General features: G+C 44.5%; 1 protein-coding gene and 1 pseudogene across 3 annotated transcripts; one reads left to right on the top strand and one right to left on the bottom strand.

Annotated features, from left to right (window-relative positions):
- The first annotated feature begins 442 nt into the window (after positions 1 to 442).
- LOC311102256 (mth938 domain-containing protein-like) lies at positions 443 to 9,007 on the top strand. 2 transcript variants are annotated; one of them, XM_084143532.1, is made up of 4 exons: positions 443 to 1,407; positions 4,366 to 4,516; positions 5,561 to 5,656; positions 8,604 to 9,007. In XM_084143532.1, exons 2-4 carry the CDS (start codon positions 4,388 to 4,390, stop codon positions 8,742 to 8,744), a joined length of 366 nt encoding a protein of 121 aa, XP_083999658.1. In that variant the 5' UTR covers positions 443 to 1,407; positions 4,366 to 4,387; the 3' UTR covers positions 8,745 to 9,007. The 2 variants fall into 2 exon arrangements, with proteins under 2 accessions (XP_083999658.1, XP_083999657.1); XM_084143531.1 differs by lacking the exon at positions 443 to 1,407 and adding an exon at positions 2,868 to 2,952 and having other exon boundaries at positions 8,604 to 8,993.
- LOC311101570 (integrator complex subunit 4-like) lies at positions 9,002 to 20,676 on the bottom strand (annotated as a pseudogene). The gene is made up of 23 exons (XR_014615757.1): positions 20,543 to 20,676; positions 19,823 to 20,008; positions 18,936 to 19,044; positions 18,695 to 18,813; positions 18,386 to 18,522; positions 18,087 to 18,186; positions 17,760 to 17,810; positions 17,574 to 17,662; positions 17,179 to 17,299; positions 16,994 to 17,065; positions 13,586 to 13,738; positions 13,205 to 13,408; positions 12,832 to 12,974; positions 12,406 to 12,703; positions 12,154 to 12,309; positions 11,970 to 12,063; positions 11,775 to 11,855; positions 10,875 to 11,011; positions 10,742 to 10,801; positions 10,456 to 10,579; positions 10,252 to 10,388; positions 9,756 to 9,921; positions 9,002 to 9,615 (listed from the first exon to the last, which is right to left on the bottom strand). The product of XR_014615757.1 is annotated as an integrator complex subunit 4-like (transcript).
- Between the last annotated feature and the right edge of the window lie 5 nt (positions 20,677 to 20,681).

Below are 20,681 nucleotides of genomic sequence, written 5' to 3'. Positions count from 1 at the left end.
AATGTTGAACTTTTGTTGCAAACATATCTAGATGATGCTGCATACTATTTTGCGCAATGACGCAGTCGGCGTATTCAAAGTTAATAGACTTTTGGGAAATGGGAGGGAGTCACACACACACACGCAACTTAAAAGTCCATGTAGAAAAAAAGTTGATAAAGTAAATGGTTATTGGATGAACTCAGTGGGACAAACAGCTCTTGCTTCAACTGTTCAGTTAATACAATTAACCATTAGCCAGTCCACATTTTATCATGGCCACTTTCAGCAGGAGACAACGTTCGCCAACGTTCAGATATAAATGAATGATGTAGAACAAACATACTTCGCTGGTATGTAGAATAAGCATCACATCAGCTCTAGTCATGACATTTCTATCTGCAACGTTCCACAACGCAGAAATTTGACAACGATCCAGAACACACCCAACCCTCACGGAAGTAGCTCCTGAGTGGCGCAGTGGTCTAAGGCACTGCATCGCAGTGCTAACTGTGCCACTAGATCCTGGTTCGAATCCAGGCTCTGTCGCAGCCGGCCGTGACCAGGAGACTCATGGGCGGCGCACAATTGGCCCAGCGTCGTCCAGGGTAGGGGAGGGAATGGCCGGAAGGGATGTAGCTCAGTTGATAGAGCATGGTGTTTGCAACGCCAGGGTTGTGGGTTTGATTCCCACGGGGGGCCAGTATACAAAAAAAAAAAATATATATATATACAGGGACGGCCTGTTCAATAGGGCGATATGGGCGACGCACTGCCAAACGGGAAAAGGAAGGGATTTTTTTTCTAATCAATTATATCACGGCAACAGTAGTTATCAGTGTTGTAATCTGATCTGACTGCCACTAAATGTCAAATCAGGCTAAAGTCGTGCTTCAAATGGCCCCGCCCGTTTTTGGGCGATTTCAGTCAGGTTGAAAATCGCCCAGAAGTCTCTCATAGCCTGTCATGTAAAATCTATTTTTTTTCAAATTTCAAAGCTTTCAATACATTCTCTATGGGTGTCTGTGGGCTTGCACTTACGCGCTTTCGTCATACGTGACGTAACCATGAACGTAACTAAGCAAATAGCGGCTAGCAGCGTCTCTTTGCGACCTGCAGTGTGGCGTTATTTTATGTTTTTAATTTGTACACTTAGTGGCGTTATTTTATGTTTTTAATTTGTACACTTAGTTTACAAACATTCTGCCAACCATGGATTTCGAGTGGTGGGTTTTGGACTGATCTTGTTGATCGTGTACATACCCGCTACGAACGGACTAAATAATGAAAACGTTGCTGGCAGCGGAATCCAATACAGCTGGGAGACTTGGCTGGATGACAGAGTCCCGGACAGAGAAGTGGAGCCGGCCGGCTTCACCCTGGTCGGAGCGGACCTCGATCTGACAGTCACAGGGAAAATCGATCCTGGTAAGAGAGCGACTCTGTACCCCCGAGCCCCGACATTGAACTGCTTTCTGTGTCACTGTGACCTTACTATCTGCCCCGTGAGTTCCCCCAATTGTTTGTTACCGTTGTGTACTGTTGATAATCACAAGTTTACTGGAGAACTGAGACCAAGTAGAGACTTTGGACAGGGTGGATATGGTATAATAAAGGCAGTTTATTCAGAGGTAAAGATATCTGGAATCGCGTGCACGGACTCGTTCGTCAAACTCTTAGGGAGCTATCTGAAGAGAGCCCCGAAAACATTGTGTGCTGACATTTTATACAATAAATGATGTAGGTTGAATCTAGTAGTTCTGATCTTCTGATTGGTCCTGATGAGTTGGGCGAGGTCCCCTCCACTGTTGCATTGGCTCTGAGTCGGGTTCTCTGTCTTCAAATGTTCAGCCTAAAGAGAGGGGATTTGTGTGTGTGTGTGTGTGTGTGTGTGTTTAACATTGATGATGTGTGTGTGTGTGTGTGTTTAACAGTGATGATGTGTGTGTGTGTGTGTGTTATCAGTGATGATGTGTGTGTGTGTGTGTGTGTGTGTCCTCAGAGCAAGAACTCGTGAGTTGGAAGAACTGAGAGACCTATGGCGTGGGTGTTGTCCTTGGCCACCTGCTGACAAGGCTGACAAGATAGGACTCTTTTGTCCATTGTTATAGGATAGGAACAGCATTGATTGAAAACAAACGCCCAACACAAAATGGGTCATGCACAAGATTTTAGTCAGACCAAGCTATAACATTATATATTTACTACGACAGTACATTCAACCAAAAGCTAATATAACAAATGCATCAGAGATTATTTATAATCTGTCACAGAAACTGGAATCCATCTCCCCAGATCAGTCAATAAATGCTTCTGGTATTGACTTATATGCTGCCCCTGTCTCCATGTTGTTGCTGGACATATCTTTTTTAAAATGTGTGTAGGTCACCTAAATCATCAGAAAAATTGCCCCTCCTGAGAATTTTTTCAGGAGCCGCCACTGTATATATATATATTACATGTATTCACTAACTGTAAGTCGCTCTGGATAAGAGCGTCTGCTAAATGACTAAAATGTAAATGTATGTTTAAATGTGAAGCATATTTGGCGGGGAGTGAGAGAAGATGGAATGAGATGGATTTTGGCCGACATTCTGCACATTTTCTCATCGATGAAACGTTTGATCTCAATACAGTTCTGTTGTCAAAACTAGAATATGTTATGAATAGAGTCGACTAAGGTTTGTAAACTTTACCCGTTGCAAAAGTTTTTTAAAAATCGCGTTGTTTAGGGCAAAGGCGAATGGAGTTATTGCACACGCGCACTTCACAGAGTAGGCGTTCCCTAACGGAAAGATGCAGATTATGCTAGAACGGGCCAATAGGATCTCGCTAGCTCGTGCTTGGCTCTGCCCCACTCCTTGCTTGTTCTGCCCACTATCGCTCATTTGTTCCCATTGGAAACGACAGGCTGTGATTTCTTGGTTTAGGTATAAAACGCTTTGGTCAGGCTGTCTACGATGGAACGAACTGGTAAGGAAAAGTAGCAATCACGACTGACGGACATGAAATTAATATAGTTTTAAAACCAACACAAATCTGTAGTAAATGACATTTCAGCGACACTTTCGTCTATTCGTTCGGTTTCAAAACTTGTTTGCGTGCACTTGTTACAGTTCACCCGTGTTTGTTTACATGGTCACGTGGACAGAAATACGATCTAATAATAGTTAATAGGGATTCAACTTTAGAAATGTTTCTCACTAGATATGCTTATGTTTTAGAAGAATACTTTATATATCCATATTCCTTGCAGCATTGATCTCAAGTTGACAACCCCGCTGAAAGACACACCAACACACCGATTGGAGAGGTTTGAGCAGGGCAGCCCCTGATGAGCCATTTAAGGGGTTGCTCAAGGGCACAACGGCAGGATAGTACCCTCCGGTTCCTGTCTTATTCCCAGTGGTGTAAAGTACTTAAGTAAAAATACTTTAAAGTACTTAAGTCGTTTTTGGGGGGTATCTGTACTTTACTATTAATATTTTTGACAACTTTTACTTCCCTACATTCCTAAAGACAATTATGTACTTTTTACTCTATACATTTTCCCTGACACCCAAAAGTACTCATTACATTTTGAATGCTTAGCAGGACAGAAAATTGTCCAATGCACACACTTATCAAGAGGACATCCCTGGTCATCCCTACTGCCTCTGATCTGGCGGACTCACTAAACACAAATGCTTCATTTGTAAATGATGTCTGAGTATTGGAGTGTGCCCCTGGCTATCCGTAAATAAATAAATAAATTGTGCCTACTGGTTTGCTTAACATAAGTAATTAGAAATGATTCATACTTTTACTTTTGATACTTAAGTACATTTTAGTAATTACATTTACTTTTGATACTTAACTATATTTATAACCAAATACTTTTAGACTTTTACTCAAGTAGTATTTTACAGGGTGACTTTCACTTGAGTCATTTTTTATTAAGTTATCTTTACTTTTACTCAAGTATGACAATTGGGTACTTTTTCCACCACTGCTTATTCCCCAGTAGATTTTTCTGTTGGGATTCAAAACCAGCAAACCTCTGGTTGCTAGCCCACCTTTAACGCTTCAAACACACCGACTGTGTTATTGCATTTTGGTACACCAGAAGTACATTCATTTCCAATGGAACGCTGCGTTTGCCTTGCACCATTGCGTTGCAGAGGCAGTTGCAGTGCGTTCTGTGTGGTGCATACGTTGGATTTATCGAACGTATGCGTCAAAATGTATGCGTAGACGGGTTGACAGAAATGGTAGCAGAAGGTGAATGTTGAACTTTTGTTGCACACATATCTAGATGATGCTGCATACTATTTTGCCAATGAGACAGTCGGTGTGTTCAAAGCGTTAGATTGAAAACGCTGCGTTTGTTTCCAAATGTGCCTGCAGCAGCCGAGACAACACCTGCCCTATGTCGTCGCCAGAGATCGTCCTGGGGACAGGACAGATGAAGGTGAAGGGCTGCTCCTCTTCCTATAAGGACTGTAAGGTATGGCCCGGGGAAAGCCGTGCCTGGGACTGGAGTGAGACTGGGACAGACGTAAGTTATTGAAACGACCCTGGGTTTATAAACGTGGATATCGACTCTGCCACGCGAGCATGCTTTTGGGGCATAGTCGATGGCTTTGGGCTAGAAGGTTGAGGGTTCGAGACCTGCTCCACGCCTGTTTCATTACGTTGGTGTCAGAATTGATCGGACCTTGCATCCACGAACGTGCGTGTGCTTGCCCGTTGAGCGCGTTCCTGTAAGATGTTGAGTTGTAAGCTAGCGCGAGGACGGGGGTTGTGTAACGACCCTGGGTTTATAAGTGCGGATATCGACTCTGCCACACGAGCATGCTTTTGGGGCACAGTCGATGGCACGCTGGAATTTGGGCTAGAAGGTTGATGGTTCGAGACCTGCTCCCTGCCTGTTTCATTACATTATTATGATAATAGGACATAGAGCCGGACATGGGCTACGTCTCAAATGGCACCTTTGTTACGTGAATTTCTATCCCAATGTTTAAAAAATGAACTTATTACTCAGTCTGTATCCCAGAGGTTGTAAATCTCTAATAATCAGACCAAGCAGCCCAGCATACAATCATCAGGCTTTATTCATGAAAACGTTCTGCCATCACAATTTCAGAGTCCATCTTTTATACTCATACATCATACAAACATCCCTCTTCTCTGTAGGCAGGCTGTAGTTTTCCACTTTAAAACTGCTCTCCTGACCATCAGTACACACACACACACACATACATACATACATACATACATACACATGCCTACACACATACATACATACACATGCATTCCTTAGTTATCGCCGTCCTCACAATATCCTGCATACTCCTTAAAAAACCTAACAGTTTCTCTCCTCCCTAAATTGGGAGGCCCCTTTATCTTGGTTTAGACAGTTCTCCTTTGTTGTCTGGTCTAACTCTTACTCACATTGCTAAATAGTAGCTCAATGCCATAGTCTTTACTGGTCCTACACTCACACATTTCACACAGTTTCAGGGTGTAATAATTAGTCATTAATAATTAATCTATCAACCTTATATGATGATAATGATGTCACTCACAATGTGTGTAGCATCAATCTGGAGTGCATCCTGCAGATCTGGAGGAGGTGCTTCAGAAGGGGGTGGAGACGCTGGTCATCGGGCGGGGCATGAGTGAGGCGCTGCAGGTATGCCCCTAGACCCATACGCACAGACTTCCCCTACTCCCTACACATTTACACTACACTTTCCCTAGACCTACACATTTACCCCAAATATTGTTTATTATATTGACAAGATATTCGAGTGACCACTCTAACAATGAAAATAAATGTCCTCAAAGATAGAAGGCAGGCGGGAGGAGGTGAGATCAGGTGGGACTATTCTAGCCAGTGAGAGGGCAGATACGCGTTAACAATAGGCCATAGAGATATATAGAGGACTCATTTTTGTATCTGTGCCATTATAGCGTCTGTGACAGCCTCAAATGCACTGCCTATTGCTATCTCCATTTTAAAGGAGTACATTTTATTTTTCTTATTTGGCAGATTTTTTCCAACTCATAGGAATCCCCACCCAGTTGACTACTTTAAAATGTTGTAAGCCTTCAATGGCAATGTCCATGCTAAAATTGATTATATCCATGATGAGTCCTCTATATACAGTGGGGAGAACAAGTATTTGATACACTGCCGATTTTGCAGGTTTTCCTACTTACAAAGCATGTAGAGGTCTGTAATTTTTATCATAGGTACACTTCAACTGTGAGAGACGGAATCACATTGTATGATTTTTAAGTAATTAATTTGCATTTTATTGCATGACATAAGTATTTGATCACCTACCAACCAGTAAGAATTCCGACTCTCACAGACCTGTTAGTTTTTCTTTAAGAAGCCCTCCTGTTCTCCACTCATTACCTGTATTAACTGCACCTGTTTGAACTCGTTACCTGTATAAAAGACACCTGTCCACACACTCAATCAAACAGACTCCAACCTCTCCACAATGGCCAAGACCAGAGAGCTGTGTAAGGACATCAGGGATAAAATTGTAGACCTGCACAAGGGTGGGATGGGCTACAGGACAATAGGCAAGCAGCTTGGTGAGAAGGCAACAACTGTTGGCGCAATTATTAGAAAATGGAAGACGTTCAAGATGACGGTCAATCACCCTCGGTCTGGGGCTCCATGCAAGATCTCACCTCGTGGGGCATCAATGATCATGAGGAAGATGAGGGATCAGCCCAGAACTACACGGCAGGACCTGGTCAATGACCTGAAGAGAGCTGGGACTAGTCTCAAAGAAAACCATTAGTAACACACTACGCTGTCATGGATTAAAATCCTGCAGCGCACGCAAGGTCCCCCTGCTCAAGCCAGCGCATGTCCAGGCCCGTCTGAAGTTTGCCAATGACCATCTGGATGATCCAGAGGAGGAATGGGAGAAGGTCATGTGGTCTGATGAGACAAAAATATAGCTTTTTGGTCTAAACTCCACTCGCCGTGTTTGGAGGAAGAAGAAGGATGAGTACAACCCCAAGAACACCATCCCAACCGTGAAGCATGGAGGTGGAAACATCATTCTTTGGGGATGCTTTTCTGCAAAGGGGACAGGACGACTGCACCGTATTGAGGGGAGGATGGATGGGGCCATGTATCGCGAGATCTTGGCCAACAACCTCCTTCCCTCAGTAAGAGCATTGAAGATGGGTCGTGGCTGGGTCTTCCAGCATGACAGCGACCCGAAACACACAGCCAGGGCAACTAAGGAGTGGCTCCATAAGAAGCATCTCAAGGTCCTGGCGTGGCCTAGCCAGTCTCCAGACCTGAACCCAATAGAAAATCTTTGGAGGGAACTGAAAGTCTGTATTGCCCAGCGACAGCCCCGAAACCTGAAGGATCTGGAGAAGATCTGTATGGAGGAGTGGGCCAAAATCCCTGCTGCAGTGTGTGCAAACCTGGTCAAGACCAACAGGAAACGTATGATCTCTGTAATTGCAAACAAAGGTTTCTGTACCAAATATTAAGTTCTGCTTTTCTGATGTATCAAATACTTATGTCATGCAATAAAATGCAAATGAATTACTTAAAAATCATACAATGTGATTTTCTGGATTTTTGTTTTAGATTCCGTCTCTCACAGTTGAAGTGTACCTATGATAAAAATGACAGACCTCTACATGCTTTGTAAGTAGGAAAACCTGCAAAATCAGCAGTGTATTGTTCTCCCCACTGTATCTCTATGACAACAGGCACAACTCCAATGTAAAGTCATATTTGGGTAAGTTGCCGAAATGCCACAGGCGTAAACTTATATCACTGCATTCGTAACAACCTAAACATTACTAAATTTCCTTTCAATCAAATAAGCCTCACGTAGCAAATTAGCAATTACATTTTTTGTTGACCAAATTTGACACTCATTGACCTTCATACAAAAAATCCTCACTTCTTGAGCTTATTTTCATGGACAGATTTTGGGCAGAGTAAAACCTCTCGCTTCCCCTCCGTTTCCCCTACCGTTCACTTTCCCTAGCCCCTACAAACATACTTTCACCAGCTCCTACACATTTACCCTTCCTCTGCCCTACACTTTCCCTAGCCCCTACACACTTCCCCAGAGTTCTCTCTCTGGCTGTGTTCGAGAGCGTCAAAACTGTGATGTACCATGGGTAAATTGTGAATGACAGATCTACAAATAATATTTAGTAGTTATTTATGATGCAAGGTGATTTGTAGATCAATCAGTCTCAACTGCCTTTAAAGGAAAGCTCCACCCAAAAACTAACTTTTGGTATTTGTTTCATTAGTCCATTGGTTGACATAGTCCCAAAATGTTTTGCTTGTCAGCAATCAAGTTTAAGATATGTAACTCAAAATACAGAAATCATCCCTGTATGATGCAATTTGCATCATATGATGCAAAACACAGCATCATATGATACAAATTGCATCATACGGGGATGATTTATGTATGTGGAAAGTTACGTATCTTGAAAACTTGATTGCTGACAAGCAAAACATTTTGGAACTGTCAACAATGGACTAATGAAACAAAAACAAAATGATAGTTTTCAGGTGGAATTTGTCTTTTAAAGTCAGCTGCAATGTTGAACACGCTGTCTCTCTAAAGGTCCCGTCCTCAACTGTGGATTTTGTGAGACAGAGAGGAGTGGAACTGAGGGTGCTGCAGACAGAGAAGGCAGTCACAGAATACAACAACCTGGTTGGCCAGGGAGCCAAGGTGGGCGGCGTCTTCCACTCTACCTGCTGATGACATCACACCACAGAGGTGGCCAGTAGGAGAAGTCTGAAAACTTGGCACGATTCAACAGCGTCATATTCATTACAGCACACCGTAGCAAAACGTTTTGCAATGGAAAACAACAATGGACATTTTGCATTGTAGTCCCTCCCTATTTTCTTCTGTTTGGTGCCTGATGAACACAACCCTGGGGTGCATTTAGCAAGGTGAAACATTCAAAACACCGTAATGAACAGCGCTGAAATGACTTAAATGTGAATAAAGGCTTGTTTTTGTCATTTGGTTTCATTTATTGGTCATTAAAAAATACGTTTTTGTCCTTAACTGTAGCAACTAGGAATAGCAACACACAGATCAGAAAGGTGACCTCAGTGATACTCTGGCTTAGTCTCAGGCTGAATCCCAAATGGCACCCTATTCCCCTTTACAGTGATCAAAAGTAATGCACTATATAGGGAATAGGGAGCTATTTGGGACGCATCCTCATTCTAGTCGACCATAAAGGACAGTCAGCCAGTCACACACTAACAATATAAACATATTGTTTAGTAAAAATTAATGCAGTAAGGAAGGGCCAGCTTTGAGGTCTGCTCCAATGCTGAGGAGTAGCAGGTCAGGGGTGGGAGAAGACAACAGACAAGATAGAAAAGAGGAAGAGGAGAGAGAAAGAGAGATGGATGTTTAAAGAGGTGTGTTTGGTGTCAGCGACGGGCAGGTTTGGGCATGATGAAGACCTTGACAGGTTTGCCGAAGGGAATGGTTCCCTCAGTGGCACCCTCTGCTGGCTGGAGGCCTTCAGTGCTGCTGTCGCTCCACGCCGTTTTACAGAGACGAGATGAGCTGTATGCCAGCAGCAGCCTCACCTCGATCTGACACGCCTCTGAGAGAGAGACAGAGAGAATGGGGCCGGGGGTGAGTTTGTGTCCTTACCGTTCCATGTGGAGTGAGACAGGTAGAATGTGTGTGGGTGTGCCCCCACTAGTCCATGTGCTGTGAGACAGGTAGTGTGTGTGTCCTCACCAGTCCATGCGCAGTGAGACAAGTAGACCTGTGTGATGAGGCGGTGGCGGTGTGGTCCAGGACTCCTGAAGTCTCCAGGTTTAGGCTGAATCACATGAGACTGGCCGTCTGGATACAGCACCTGGAGAGAGACAAAATATGTGTGTGTGTGTGTGTGTGTAAAAGACTAAACGAACTATTACAACTGGGACCAACACTTCATCCATCAGCAGGAGAGAGGAGAGGGTACAGCTTATATACCGCTAGGGTCCTGGACTAAGGCTGCATTCTGATTCTCTACCCTTCACCCAGAAATGTGCACGTGTATCTACCTTATGCATTTACATTGGATTGGTGCAAACATGGCTGGAGGGAGTTTCCACTATATTCCAGTTAATTCCTTTTAAATCCATGAGGGTGAGTATGAGTGCACACTTTGGGAGAAGGTTGGAGAATCGGAACGCAGCCAAGGGGTGTGTGTACCAGAGACCTTCTATAACAGGGTATGTTCCTGTACTTTGACAGTGTTGTGGGGTCTTGTACGTGCTCCAGCGTAGCGTCAATGTCTAGCGCCACCACCAGGCCAGAGGTGAAACGCAGCGGGTTGTCAGACTCTCCTGTTGGCTCGATGATGGTCGCCGACGCATGCTGGACCTGCCAGCCAATACAAACCACACCTGGGTCAAATACGTGTGTGTGTGTGTGTGTGTGTTCTGTGTACCTGTTTAGGTAGTTGAAGGTTTAAGAAGCCACTGTCTCAATGTGGTCTGAAGGATCTTGACCAGTTCTCCAACAGCTTCCCCACAAAACTTTCCTGGAGGTGGGCCAGCTCCACCACAAACAGCCTGGAGGCATAGAGGTGAGGATTAATCAGAATACCAAAATAAAAGGGTGTACTTTCTGCAAGGTCAATGTTGCCACCTTGTGGCTATAAATTAAATCAACAATTCAGTTCCCCAATTCATAACAAATGCATCAGTTTCTGTTCTTCTCCTATAGGAGAAATAGTCTGTATTTTTCCTTCCTCCTGAAGGAATTTCTCACAGACACTGATGAGAGGTTCAACTCTGCAGAGAGATGAGAGGGGTTGAGCTGCTTGACAGTTATAGACATGGACGGTGGGGGTGTTTGTGTGTGTACTAACCCTCGCCTGGTGGGCGGGCAGTCAGGACTAGCTGTAAGGTCTTAGCCTGTAGTCTGACATGGTGTATGGTGGCCACCTGTCTGTTCTCCAGACCACTATATAGGAACTCCAGTTTATACGTCTCCTCCAGCATCTACAAACACACACACACACAAAACATAACATTATATACACACAGCTCTGCACATCACATTACTGTCTAGGGGTAACGCCACCGGCTGAAGACACATATACACTGAGTGCACAAAACATTAGGAACACTTGCTCTTTTCATGACAGACTGACCAGGTGGCCCTTATTGATGTCACTTGTTAAATCCACTTCAAATCGGTGTAGATGAAGGGGAGGAGACAGGTTAAAGAAATATTTTTAAGCCTTGAGACAATTGGATTGTGCATGTGTGCCATTCAGAGGGTGAATGGGCAAGACAAAAGATTTAAGTGCCTTTGAATGGGGCATGGTAGTAGGTGCCAGTCGAACCGGTTTGAGTGTGTCAAGAACTGCAACGCTGCTGGGTTTTTCACGCCCAACAGTTTCCTGTGTGTATCAAGAATGGTTCATCACCCAATGGACATCCAGCGAACTTGACAACTGTGGGAAGCATTGGAGTCAACCTGGGCCAGCATCCCTGTGGAACGCTTTTGACACCTTGTAGAGTCCATGCCCCGACGAATTGAGGCTGTTCTGAGAGCAAAAGGGGGTGCAACTCAATATTAAGAAGGTGTTCCTAATGTTTTGTACACTCAGTGTATATGCTCCTCTTCCCACCGGAGACCGGGGTTCAATCTATCCTTCAAACTGTATCTCCCATCTGCCTGTATCCCTCCCATTTAAAATCTGTCTAAATAAAGTGAAAAATACAACAACAAAAAAAGCACTTTAGTTTGTGCGTGTACCTGTTTGGCAGCAGCAGTTGCCATGGCGTTGTATTTAAGGCAGAGGGGGACGGCCATGGTCCACAACTTCTCCTGCAAGGCCTGTGGGAAGGACACAAGGAGAGGAGACAAGGAGATGAGGAGAGGCAATATGATTTGGGCATTCTGGTCAAATGTAATGCAGAAAGACACCTGTCTATCCAGATCCAGACACACCTTGGTGAGCAGTAGTTGGCAGCGGAGGTAGGTGGCAGAGAAGTCAGCAGCCCCTGCCAGCTCTGTCTGTAGCTTCCCCAGTCTCTGTAGGTCTCTGAGGAGGACATACACACACAAAATAGTCGCTTCAAAAATAGTTTGAAATGTTTTGATAGTATGTGTGTGTGGATGTGCGTGTAAGTACCTGATAGTAAAGATGAGCAGTTCCTGAGCCCCGGGGTCCTGTAGGTTGTGTATGGTGCTAACTCTGCTCACTCTGTTGGAGGAACAGCTGAGCAGACTCCACACTGCTGGATCCTTCTATACCACTCACACCTGGGGCCTGCTTCCTCCCTGGTAACTACACACACAATCATAACACAGATTATAACACAGGGGTCTCGACATAGATTGGTGGGTCTAGTGTCTGAAAGGGGTGTGTGTGTGTGTGTCTTACCCTGAGAGGAGGTACTAGGAGAGAGAGGCTGTCTCGTAGGTAGGTGTAGTGTCTAAAGGTGTGGTCTGAGAACAGAGCTGTCATGGTGGGACAAGACTGAGCTGCATTGAATACCAGCACCAACAACAATCTGTTACGCTAGGTCAGGAACACACAACACAAAGGTAGGTATAGCTGTGTGTGTGTGCGTGTGTGTAGGATACAGGCAGGGTCATCCATGTCTGGTTCAGGGGTGTGGAAGTAGGGGTGAGTACTGAGCAGCTGGGTAGGATGACGACAACCTAGAAACTTTAGACACCTAGAGAGAGAATGAGAGGGAGAGAGATGAAGAAAAAGACAGCGATGAAGAGAAATAGACAGAAAGAGAGTGTTGACTTTTAAAAGCTTTTTATTGAATCACTTGCAAGGTGACACACACAGGCTTACTTCCAGACAGAGTTGCGGTCGGTGGGGTACTTAGTGAGGTTTTTCAGCAGCTCCAGCAGAGCCAGTTGGATACACTCTTTTGTCGACACATTGGTGAAACACAGCAACTCATGTAGCGCCTCTCTGATGTCACGAGACGAGTCCTACACAGGTTACACATTTCAGTTGTTTATTTTTATTCATTCAAAAAAGCATATATATTCTAACATTTAGAAATGTTCTACTTTCACCTTGTAAGTGTGGAAACCACATGTTTGATACCATTCCATTGCCTCCATTCCAGCCATTATGAGCCGTCCTCCCCTCAGCAGCCTCCACTGGCGTCTGCGTATGTGTGTGTGTGTATATGTCTCTGTGTGTTGGTGTGTGTTACCTCTAGTACAGCCAGTACAGTATCCAGCTGGTCTTCTCTCAGGGTGATGTTAGTAGAGATCTGTCTCAGAACATGGATGGACTGCAGCCTGACTTCCTCAATCTCATCATTAAACATGTCAACCAGGAAGTCCAGGCACTTCTCAGCAAAGCTGGCAGATGATTGGGCGAGAGCAGAGTGCATCCACAGCAGCAATACACACCTCTACAGATAAAACACACACAGGCACATTATAATTTATACACACACGCACACAAACGCACTCTCTCTCCCTCTCTGAGCCTCCACAGTCTTTACAGAAACAAAAAAACAACACACACAGAGACACCCGCCAAACACAAACACTGACACACACACCCTTACCGACAAACACGCACTTACCATACATCTCGTCCTCCAGTCCCCCGAGGTGATCAGGTTGACAGCTGACGTGTCCACCTTCTCCTTGGGAGCATCATCAGCCCATTTCCTCCCCGAGGAGAACTCACCAGACGAATAGAGCTCTTTGGCCCACTCATGAGCAGTACGTATCCTCTGAAATATAGATAACATTATTATTAATATATGTTTTTATTTAACCTTTATTTATGGATTTGTTGGTCAAGATACCTTAAAAAAATAAAAGTAGGGGCGTGGATCAGAAAACCTGTCAGTATCTGGTGTGACCACCATTGGCCTCATGCAGTGCGATACATCTCCTTCGCATAAAGTTGATCAGGCTGTTGATTGTGGTCTGTGGAATGTTGTACCACTCCTCTTCAATGGCTGTGCAAAGTTGCTGGATATGGCAGGAACTGGAATACGCATCGATCCAGAGCATCCCAAACATGCTCGATGTGTGACATATCTGGTAGTATGCAGGCCATGGAAGAACTGGGACATTTTCAGCTTCCAGGAATTGTGTACAGATCCTTGCGACATTGGACCGTGCAATATCATGCTGAAGCATGAGGTGATGGCGGTGGATGAATGGCATGACAATGGGCCTCGGGATCTCGTCACGATATCTCTAAGCATTCAAATTGTGTTCATTGTCCGTAGCTTATGCCTGCCCATACCATAACCCCACCGCCACCATGTCTGCCATCTGCCCGTTACAGTCAAAACCGAGATTAATCCGTGAAGAGCACCCTTCTCCAGCATGCCAGTGGCCATCGAAGGCAAGCATTTGCCCACTGAAGTTGGTTACGACGCCGAACTGCAGTCAGGTCAAGACCCTGGTGAGGACGACGAGCATGCAGATGAGCTTCCATGAGACGGTTTCTGACAGTTTGTGGAGAAATTCTTTGGTTGTGCAAACCCACAATTTCATCAGCTGTCCGGGTGGCTGGTCTCAGACGATTCCGCAGGTGAAGAAGCCGGATGTGGAGGACCTGGGCTGGCATGGTTACACGTGGTCTGCGGTTGTGTGGCCGGTTGGATGTACTGCCAAATTCTCTAAAACAACGTTGAAGGCGGCTTATGATAGAAAAATGAACATTCAATTCTCTGGTAACAGCTCTGATGGACATTCAATTGCGCGCTCCCTCAAAACTTGAGACATCTGTGGCATTATGTTGTTTGACAAAACTGCCCATTTTGGAGTGGGCTTTATTGTCCTCAGCACAAGGTGCACCTGTGTAATGATCATGCTGTTTAATCAGCTTCTTGATATGCCACACCTGTCAGGTGGATGGATTATCTTGGCAAAGGAGAAATGCTCACATTGTTTTTGAGAAATAAGCTTTTTGTTCATAAGTTCTGGGATCTTTTATTTAAACTCACGAAACATGGGACCAATAACTTGATACTTGTTGCGTTTATATTTTTGTTCAGTGTAGATAACAATATGTACAGATTACACTACATACAGATTACATTACAAACAGTGCATTCGGAAAGTATTCAGACCGCTTGACTTTTTCCACATTGTTACGTTACAGCCTTATTCTAAAATGGATTAAATAAAAACAATTCCTCATCTACACACAATACCCCATAATGACAAAGCGAAAACAGTTTTCATTTTTGCAAATGTATTAAAAATTAAGAACAGAAATACCTTATTTACATAAGTATTCAGACCCTTTGCTATGAGACTCGAAATTGAGCTCAGGTGCATCCTGTTTCCATTGATCATCCTTGAGATGTTTCTACAACTTGATTGGAGTCCACCTTTGGTAAATTCAATTTATTGGACATGATTTGGAAAGTCACACACCTGTCTATATATAAGGTCCCACAGTTGACAGTGCATGTCAGAGCAAAAACCAAGCCATGAGGTCGAAGGAATTGTCCGTAGAGCTCCGAGACAGGGTTGTGTCGAGGCACAGATCTGGGGAAGGGTACCAAAAACTTTCTGCAGCATTGAAGGTCCCCAAGAACACAGTGGCCTCCATCATTCTTAAATGGAATAGGTTTGGAACCACCAAGACTCTTCCTAGAGCTGGCCGCCCGGCCAAACTGAGAAATCGGTGGAGAAGGGCCTTGGTCAGGGAGGTGACCAAGACCCCAACGGTCACTCTGACAGAGCTCAAGAGTTCCTCTGTGGAGATGGGAGAACTTTCCAGAAGGACAACCATCTCTGCAGCACTCCACCAATCAGGACTTTATGGTAGAGTGTCCAGACGGAAGCCACTCCTCAGTAAAAGGCACATGACAGCCCGCTTGGAGTTTGCCAAAAGGCACCTAAAGGACTCTCAGACCATGAGAAACAAGATTATCTGGTCTGATGAAACCAAGATTGAACTCTTTGGCCTGAATGCCAAGCGTCACGTCTGGAGGAAACCTTGCACCATCCCTACGTTGAAGCATGGTGGTGGCAACATCATGCTGTTGGGATGTTTTTCAGTGGCAGGGACTGGAAGATTAGTCAGGATCGAGGGAAAGATGAACGGAGCAAATTATAGAGAGATCCTTGATGAAAACCTGCTCCAGAGTGCTCGGGCTTCGGGACAAGACTCTGAATGTACTTGAGTGGCCCAGCCAGAGCCCGGATTTGAACTCGATTGAACATCTCTGGAGAGACCTGAAAATAGATGTGCAGCGATGCTACCCATCCAACCTGACAGAGCTTGAGAGGATCTGCAGAGAAGAATGGGAGAAACTCCCCAAATACAGGTGTGCCAAGCTTGTAGCGCCACACTCAAGAAGACTCGAGGCTGTAATCGCTGCCAAAGGTGCTTCAACAAAGTACTGAGTAAAGGGTCTGAATATGTAAATGTGATATGTAAATGTGTTATTTAAGGGTTTTATTGTCATTATGGGGTATTGTGTATAGATTGAGGGAAAAAAACTATTTAATCAATTTTAGAATAAGTCTGTAAAGTAACAAAATGTGGAAAATGTCAAGGGGTCTGAATACTTTCCGCTTCAGATCAAATCAAATTGTATTGGTCACATACACATATTTAGCAGATGTTATTGCGGGTGTAGCGAAATGCTTGTGTCCTAGCTCCAACAGTGCAGTAGTATCTAACAATACACAAATCTAAAAGTAAAATAATGGAATAAATAAATATATAAATATTAGGAAGAGCAATGTCGGAATGGCATTAACTAAAATACAGTAGAATAAAATACAGTATATACATATGAGATGAGTAAAGCAGTATGTAAACATTATTAAAGTGTCTAGTGTTCCATTATTAAAGTGGCCAGGGATTCTATGTCTATGTATATAGGGCAGCAGCCTCTAAGGTGCAGGGTTGAGTAGCCGGGTGGTAGCCGGCTAGTGATGGCTATTTAACAGTCTGATGGCCTTGAGATATAATGCTGTATGCTTCCTCTGAAGATACATTTTACACACACACACACACACACACACACAACGTACCCCGAGGTCTGCTCTAGGAAGTGAGGACTGACCTGCAACATGTTACCCTGAGGAAGAGAGGAGAGAGGGATGAGTGGAAGAGAGGCGGGGGAGGAAAGGAGAGCCATGACTATCTGAAAAGTAAGACGTGAACGAGTGGTTTGTGTGTGTGTGTACTCACCAGTGTTTTGGTGGCCTGCACCCTGACTACCCAGGATCCATCAGAGATCATGTGACTGATCTTCCCAAATGAGTTGTCGACCAGACGGACTTGCTCATTGGACGACGGGATAGGCACGATGCTGATTGGACAGATGACACCTTTAGTCACCAATCACACAGTAGTTTTCATCCCCCCAGTCAGTGAGTTTGTGTGTTCAGTGTGTAGTGTTGGTCTTGTTTGACATTGCAGCCGACATTGCAGGCGACTGCTGACTGACTGATCAACAAATTGACTTGCGTCATAAATAACCATTCATTATTATTTGTAGATCAGTCTGTCAGTCACAATTTACACACAATGCATCATGGATTTGGTGCTCTTGAACATAGTCAGTGTATGTGTGTGTGTCTTACCTCTCTGGATAGAGCTGACTCAGGACCCACACCATCTGAACGGCAGCCGAACGCACCTGCTCATAGTCATCACACAGCAGCCGACAGGCCTAGACACACACAATTAGAGAGAAACGCACACACACAGCAACCTAGAGGCTTGGAAAGAAACACATGCATGCACGTGTGCGCCCGCACACACTCTACCTGGTTATATATGGTATGTTGAATCTTCATTCCCCTTTCATGCAGTTGCAGCTGAAAGGAAGAGCAGAACATTGAATAATCAATCAGTCAATCTATAAATCTATCCAGCCGCTGAACACATGCCAACAGTATTGAGAGGCTTCCTACATGTTTGGTGTAGGCATCATCCACCTAACTTTCACCTGTCCTGTGTTTTCAGTGCAGTGCAGACTATTGAGAGGGCTCTCAATATCCACTCAATAGACTGAAGCATTGTTTTGGGCATGCATTCTAAGTGAGCATGCTAGTATGTATATTGGGACATAACAGGAGGAAGTGAGGTCATACCATGGCTTTGATGGCCGCCGTGTGCACCCTGGGGTCCTGGTCGGCAAAGTAGTCACTGATGACGCTTTGCACGTCTCTCACACACACTCCGCCAGACACCCTGGAAGGAGGAGGAAGGGAGAGTGGAAAGTAGTCACTGATAACACACTTCTGCTGCACATCCCACACACATACACATCTCTAACAGACATGGTGATGTGATGAGTGGAATAGTCTGGTTAAACTAAATAAACATGTCATGTAGTAAATGTTTTTATCGTTGTTGACTCAACTACCCTGGTTAACGCAAATAAATATACACACCCGGAGCACCGCCCCCAATCACAGCTGGAACCAATCCCTGTCTGTCTTTACTTAGGGGCATGTCCACATTGCCCAGGCAACCCAGGTGTTGCAAGCATTTATTCCTCACGCCGAAATATGTGTCTGACAGGTGCTGAGAGAGAGGGATGAGAGAGAGAGAGAGATAAGATGAGAGACATCGATGAGGGGGGGATGAGCGAGAGAGAGATGAGAGAGATTGATGAGCCAGGAGGATGAGAGAGATTGATGAAAAAGAGGTATGAGAGAGATTCAACTTGCAGACCACATCTGTGTGTGTGTGTTACCTTGCAGGCCACCTCTATGAGTATTAATTTAAATTGAATTTAGAGTATGTGTCTAACAGTAGGGCTTTCTGGGAGCTGGGTGCCGATGACCAGCAGCTGAGCCAGGACCTGGTGGGACTCTGGACACACACAAACATTTACACACACGGAGAAGAAAACTCAGAGAGAGACATGGACTAGGTCAGAGAAGATAAGGGAGTGTGTACGATGTACTAAGTGTGTGTATCAGAGTGTAACTTACTCTCTGTGTTGAGGGTGTCATCTAGGATACTCTCAGGGTTGAAGTTCTGTGTCTTACTAAGCAGGCCGACCAGAGAGGCAATCTTCAGCCGCACCGAGTTATCCTGCTCCTACAGAGACATACACACCCACACAGTTACAAGTTATCACTCTCCTACAGGAAGACACAGGAGCAAGGTGAGGGAAAGAAGGGATGGAAGAAGGAGAGACAGAAAGGATAGAAGTAGGAGGGAAGAAAGGAGGGACCATGGAAGGAGGGAAGAGGATAGCTGCTCTTAGCAACGCGGGTCTATTTATATAACTAGCATTGCTTTCAATTGTATTGGGTTGCACAAAAACAGTCCGCGGGAAGCCAGAAGTTAAATACAATTACATTTTAAGTCACTGTGCCGGTGGGCAGGAAGTTTGGTCATTATGACGGGGGGAATTTGAGACAATATCTAAAAGTTTGTATTATTAAACAGACTTTCCAAACGTGGGTCTGTTGTAGACCCAGTTCTTCTCTGCTTACCTCATGCCAAAATAAAAGTCCCCCACAAGTTATTCGTTTTTTGTCCACATATGGCACATGTGCAGGACTTTTATTTGAACATGAGGTAAGCAGAGAGTACGTTGGCACAATACGTTAAAATTTAATTTGATTGAACTTCTGGGTTTCCGCTGACAATTTTTGTGCAACCCAATACAATTGAAAGCAATGCTAGTGTATGTAAATACACCCACATTGCTAAGAGCAGCTAGGAAGAGGAGGGCTGCTTTACCTTGTAATAGTGTTCCAGGAGGAGAGAAGGGAGAGAGATGAAGGATAGAAAGAGAAGAGAAAGGACAGAAGGAGAAGATAGAGGGATGTAAGGAGAGATGGGAGGATCAAAGCCAGGGCCACCATACTTTGTAGTAGTGTTCCAGCAGTATGCGCACCACCCCCTCTGCCTCCACGGAGCTGCGGGCGAAGTGCAGCAGGTACTGCAGGGCATCAGTGGGGTTGGAGGCCTTACACAGGTCAATGTGCAGCGCTGCAGACTTACTTGGCTTGGTCAGACGGAGCTTCTTGGCTGGAGCCTCCTCTTGGGGAAGCTGTTGATCAACAGAGACAATGGATTACCTTTTCTTTTTCATTTTGTTATATGAGATCATACGGATCTGGATAACTAAACGGCATATCTAAAGCTGTAGGGATCGAACTATAGCTAGGATCTAGACAAAGCTAGCCAGGTCCCAGATCTGTTTGTGCTCTTTCCCACTCTATTGCTGTCCTTGTCATAATTTGCATGATCATAACAGAAACAGACTGGCACTCAGGCTAGAACAAGATTGCAATTGTACACCAACCAGCATAACTAGCTACCAATGGCTATTTGTTCAGATCCCTGTGACCCAAGGTAGTTAGTTAGCAACTTTTCTATGAGGCCTATATAATATCTCTATCTAACTAAAGTTAATGAAAGAGGATGCATGATGTTATCAAAAACGATGTGATGTTATTGCAGAATGCAATACGTTAGCTAGCTACGAAACACTCAGACGCAGTATAACGTTAGCTAGCTATTATTGAAAGAACAACGATGGTTACAAAGTGAATGTTTTTTCCGTAATCATGCGTCTACCAACCTGGACAACTTTGGAGAATTCCTCGTAAACTCGCTTTTTGAGATGTGCTGCCATTTCCAACGAAGTTGGTTAGCTAGCTAGCGGCAGCTACCAGTATTTTTGTTGTTGTTGAAAGCGCCCAAAACATCGTCATCAAGCG

The sequence above is a fragment of the Coregonus lavaretus genome (genome assembly GCF_964263955.1).
Source record: "Coregonus lavaretus genome assembly, chromosome: 26".
Lineage (NCBI taxonomy): Eukaryota > Metazoa > Chordata > Actinopteri > Salmoniformes > Salmonidae > Coregonus > Coregonus lavaretus.
This window is presented reverse-complemented; position numbering and strand designations above follow the sequence as displayed.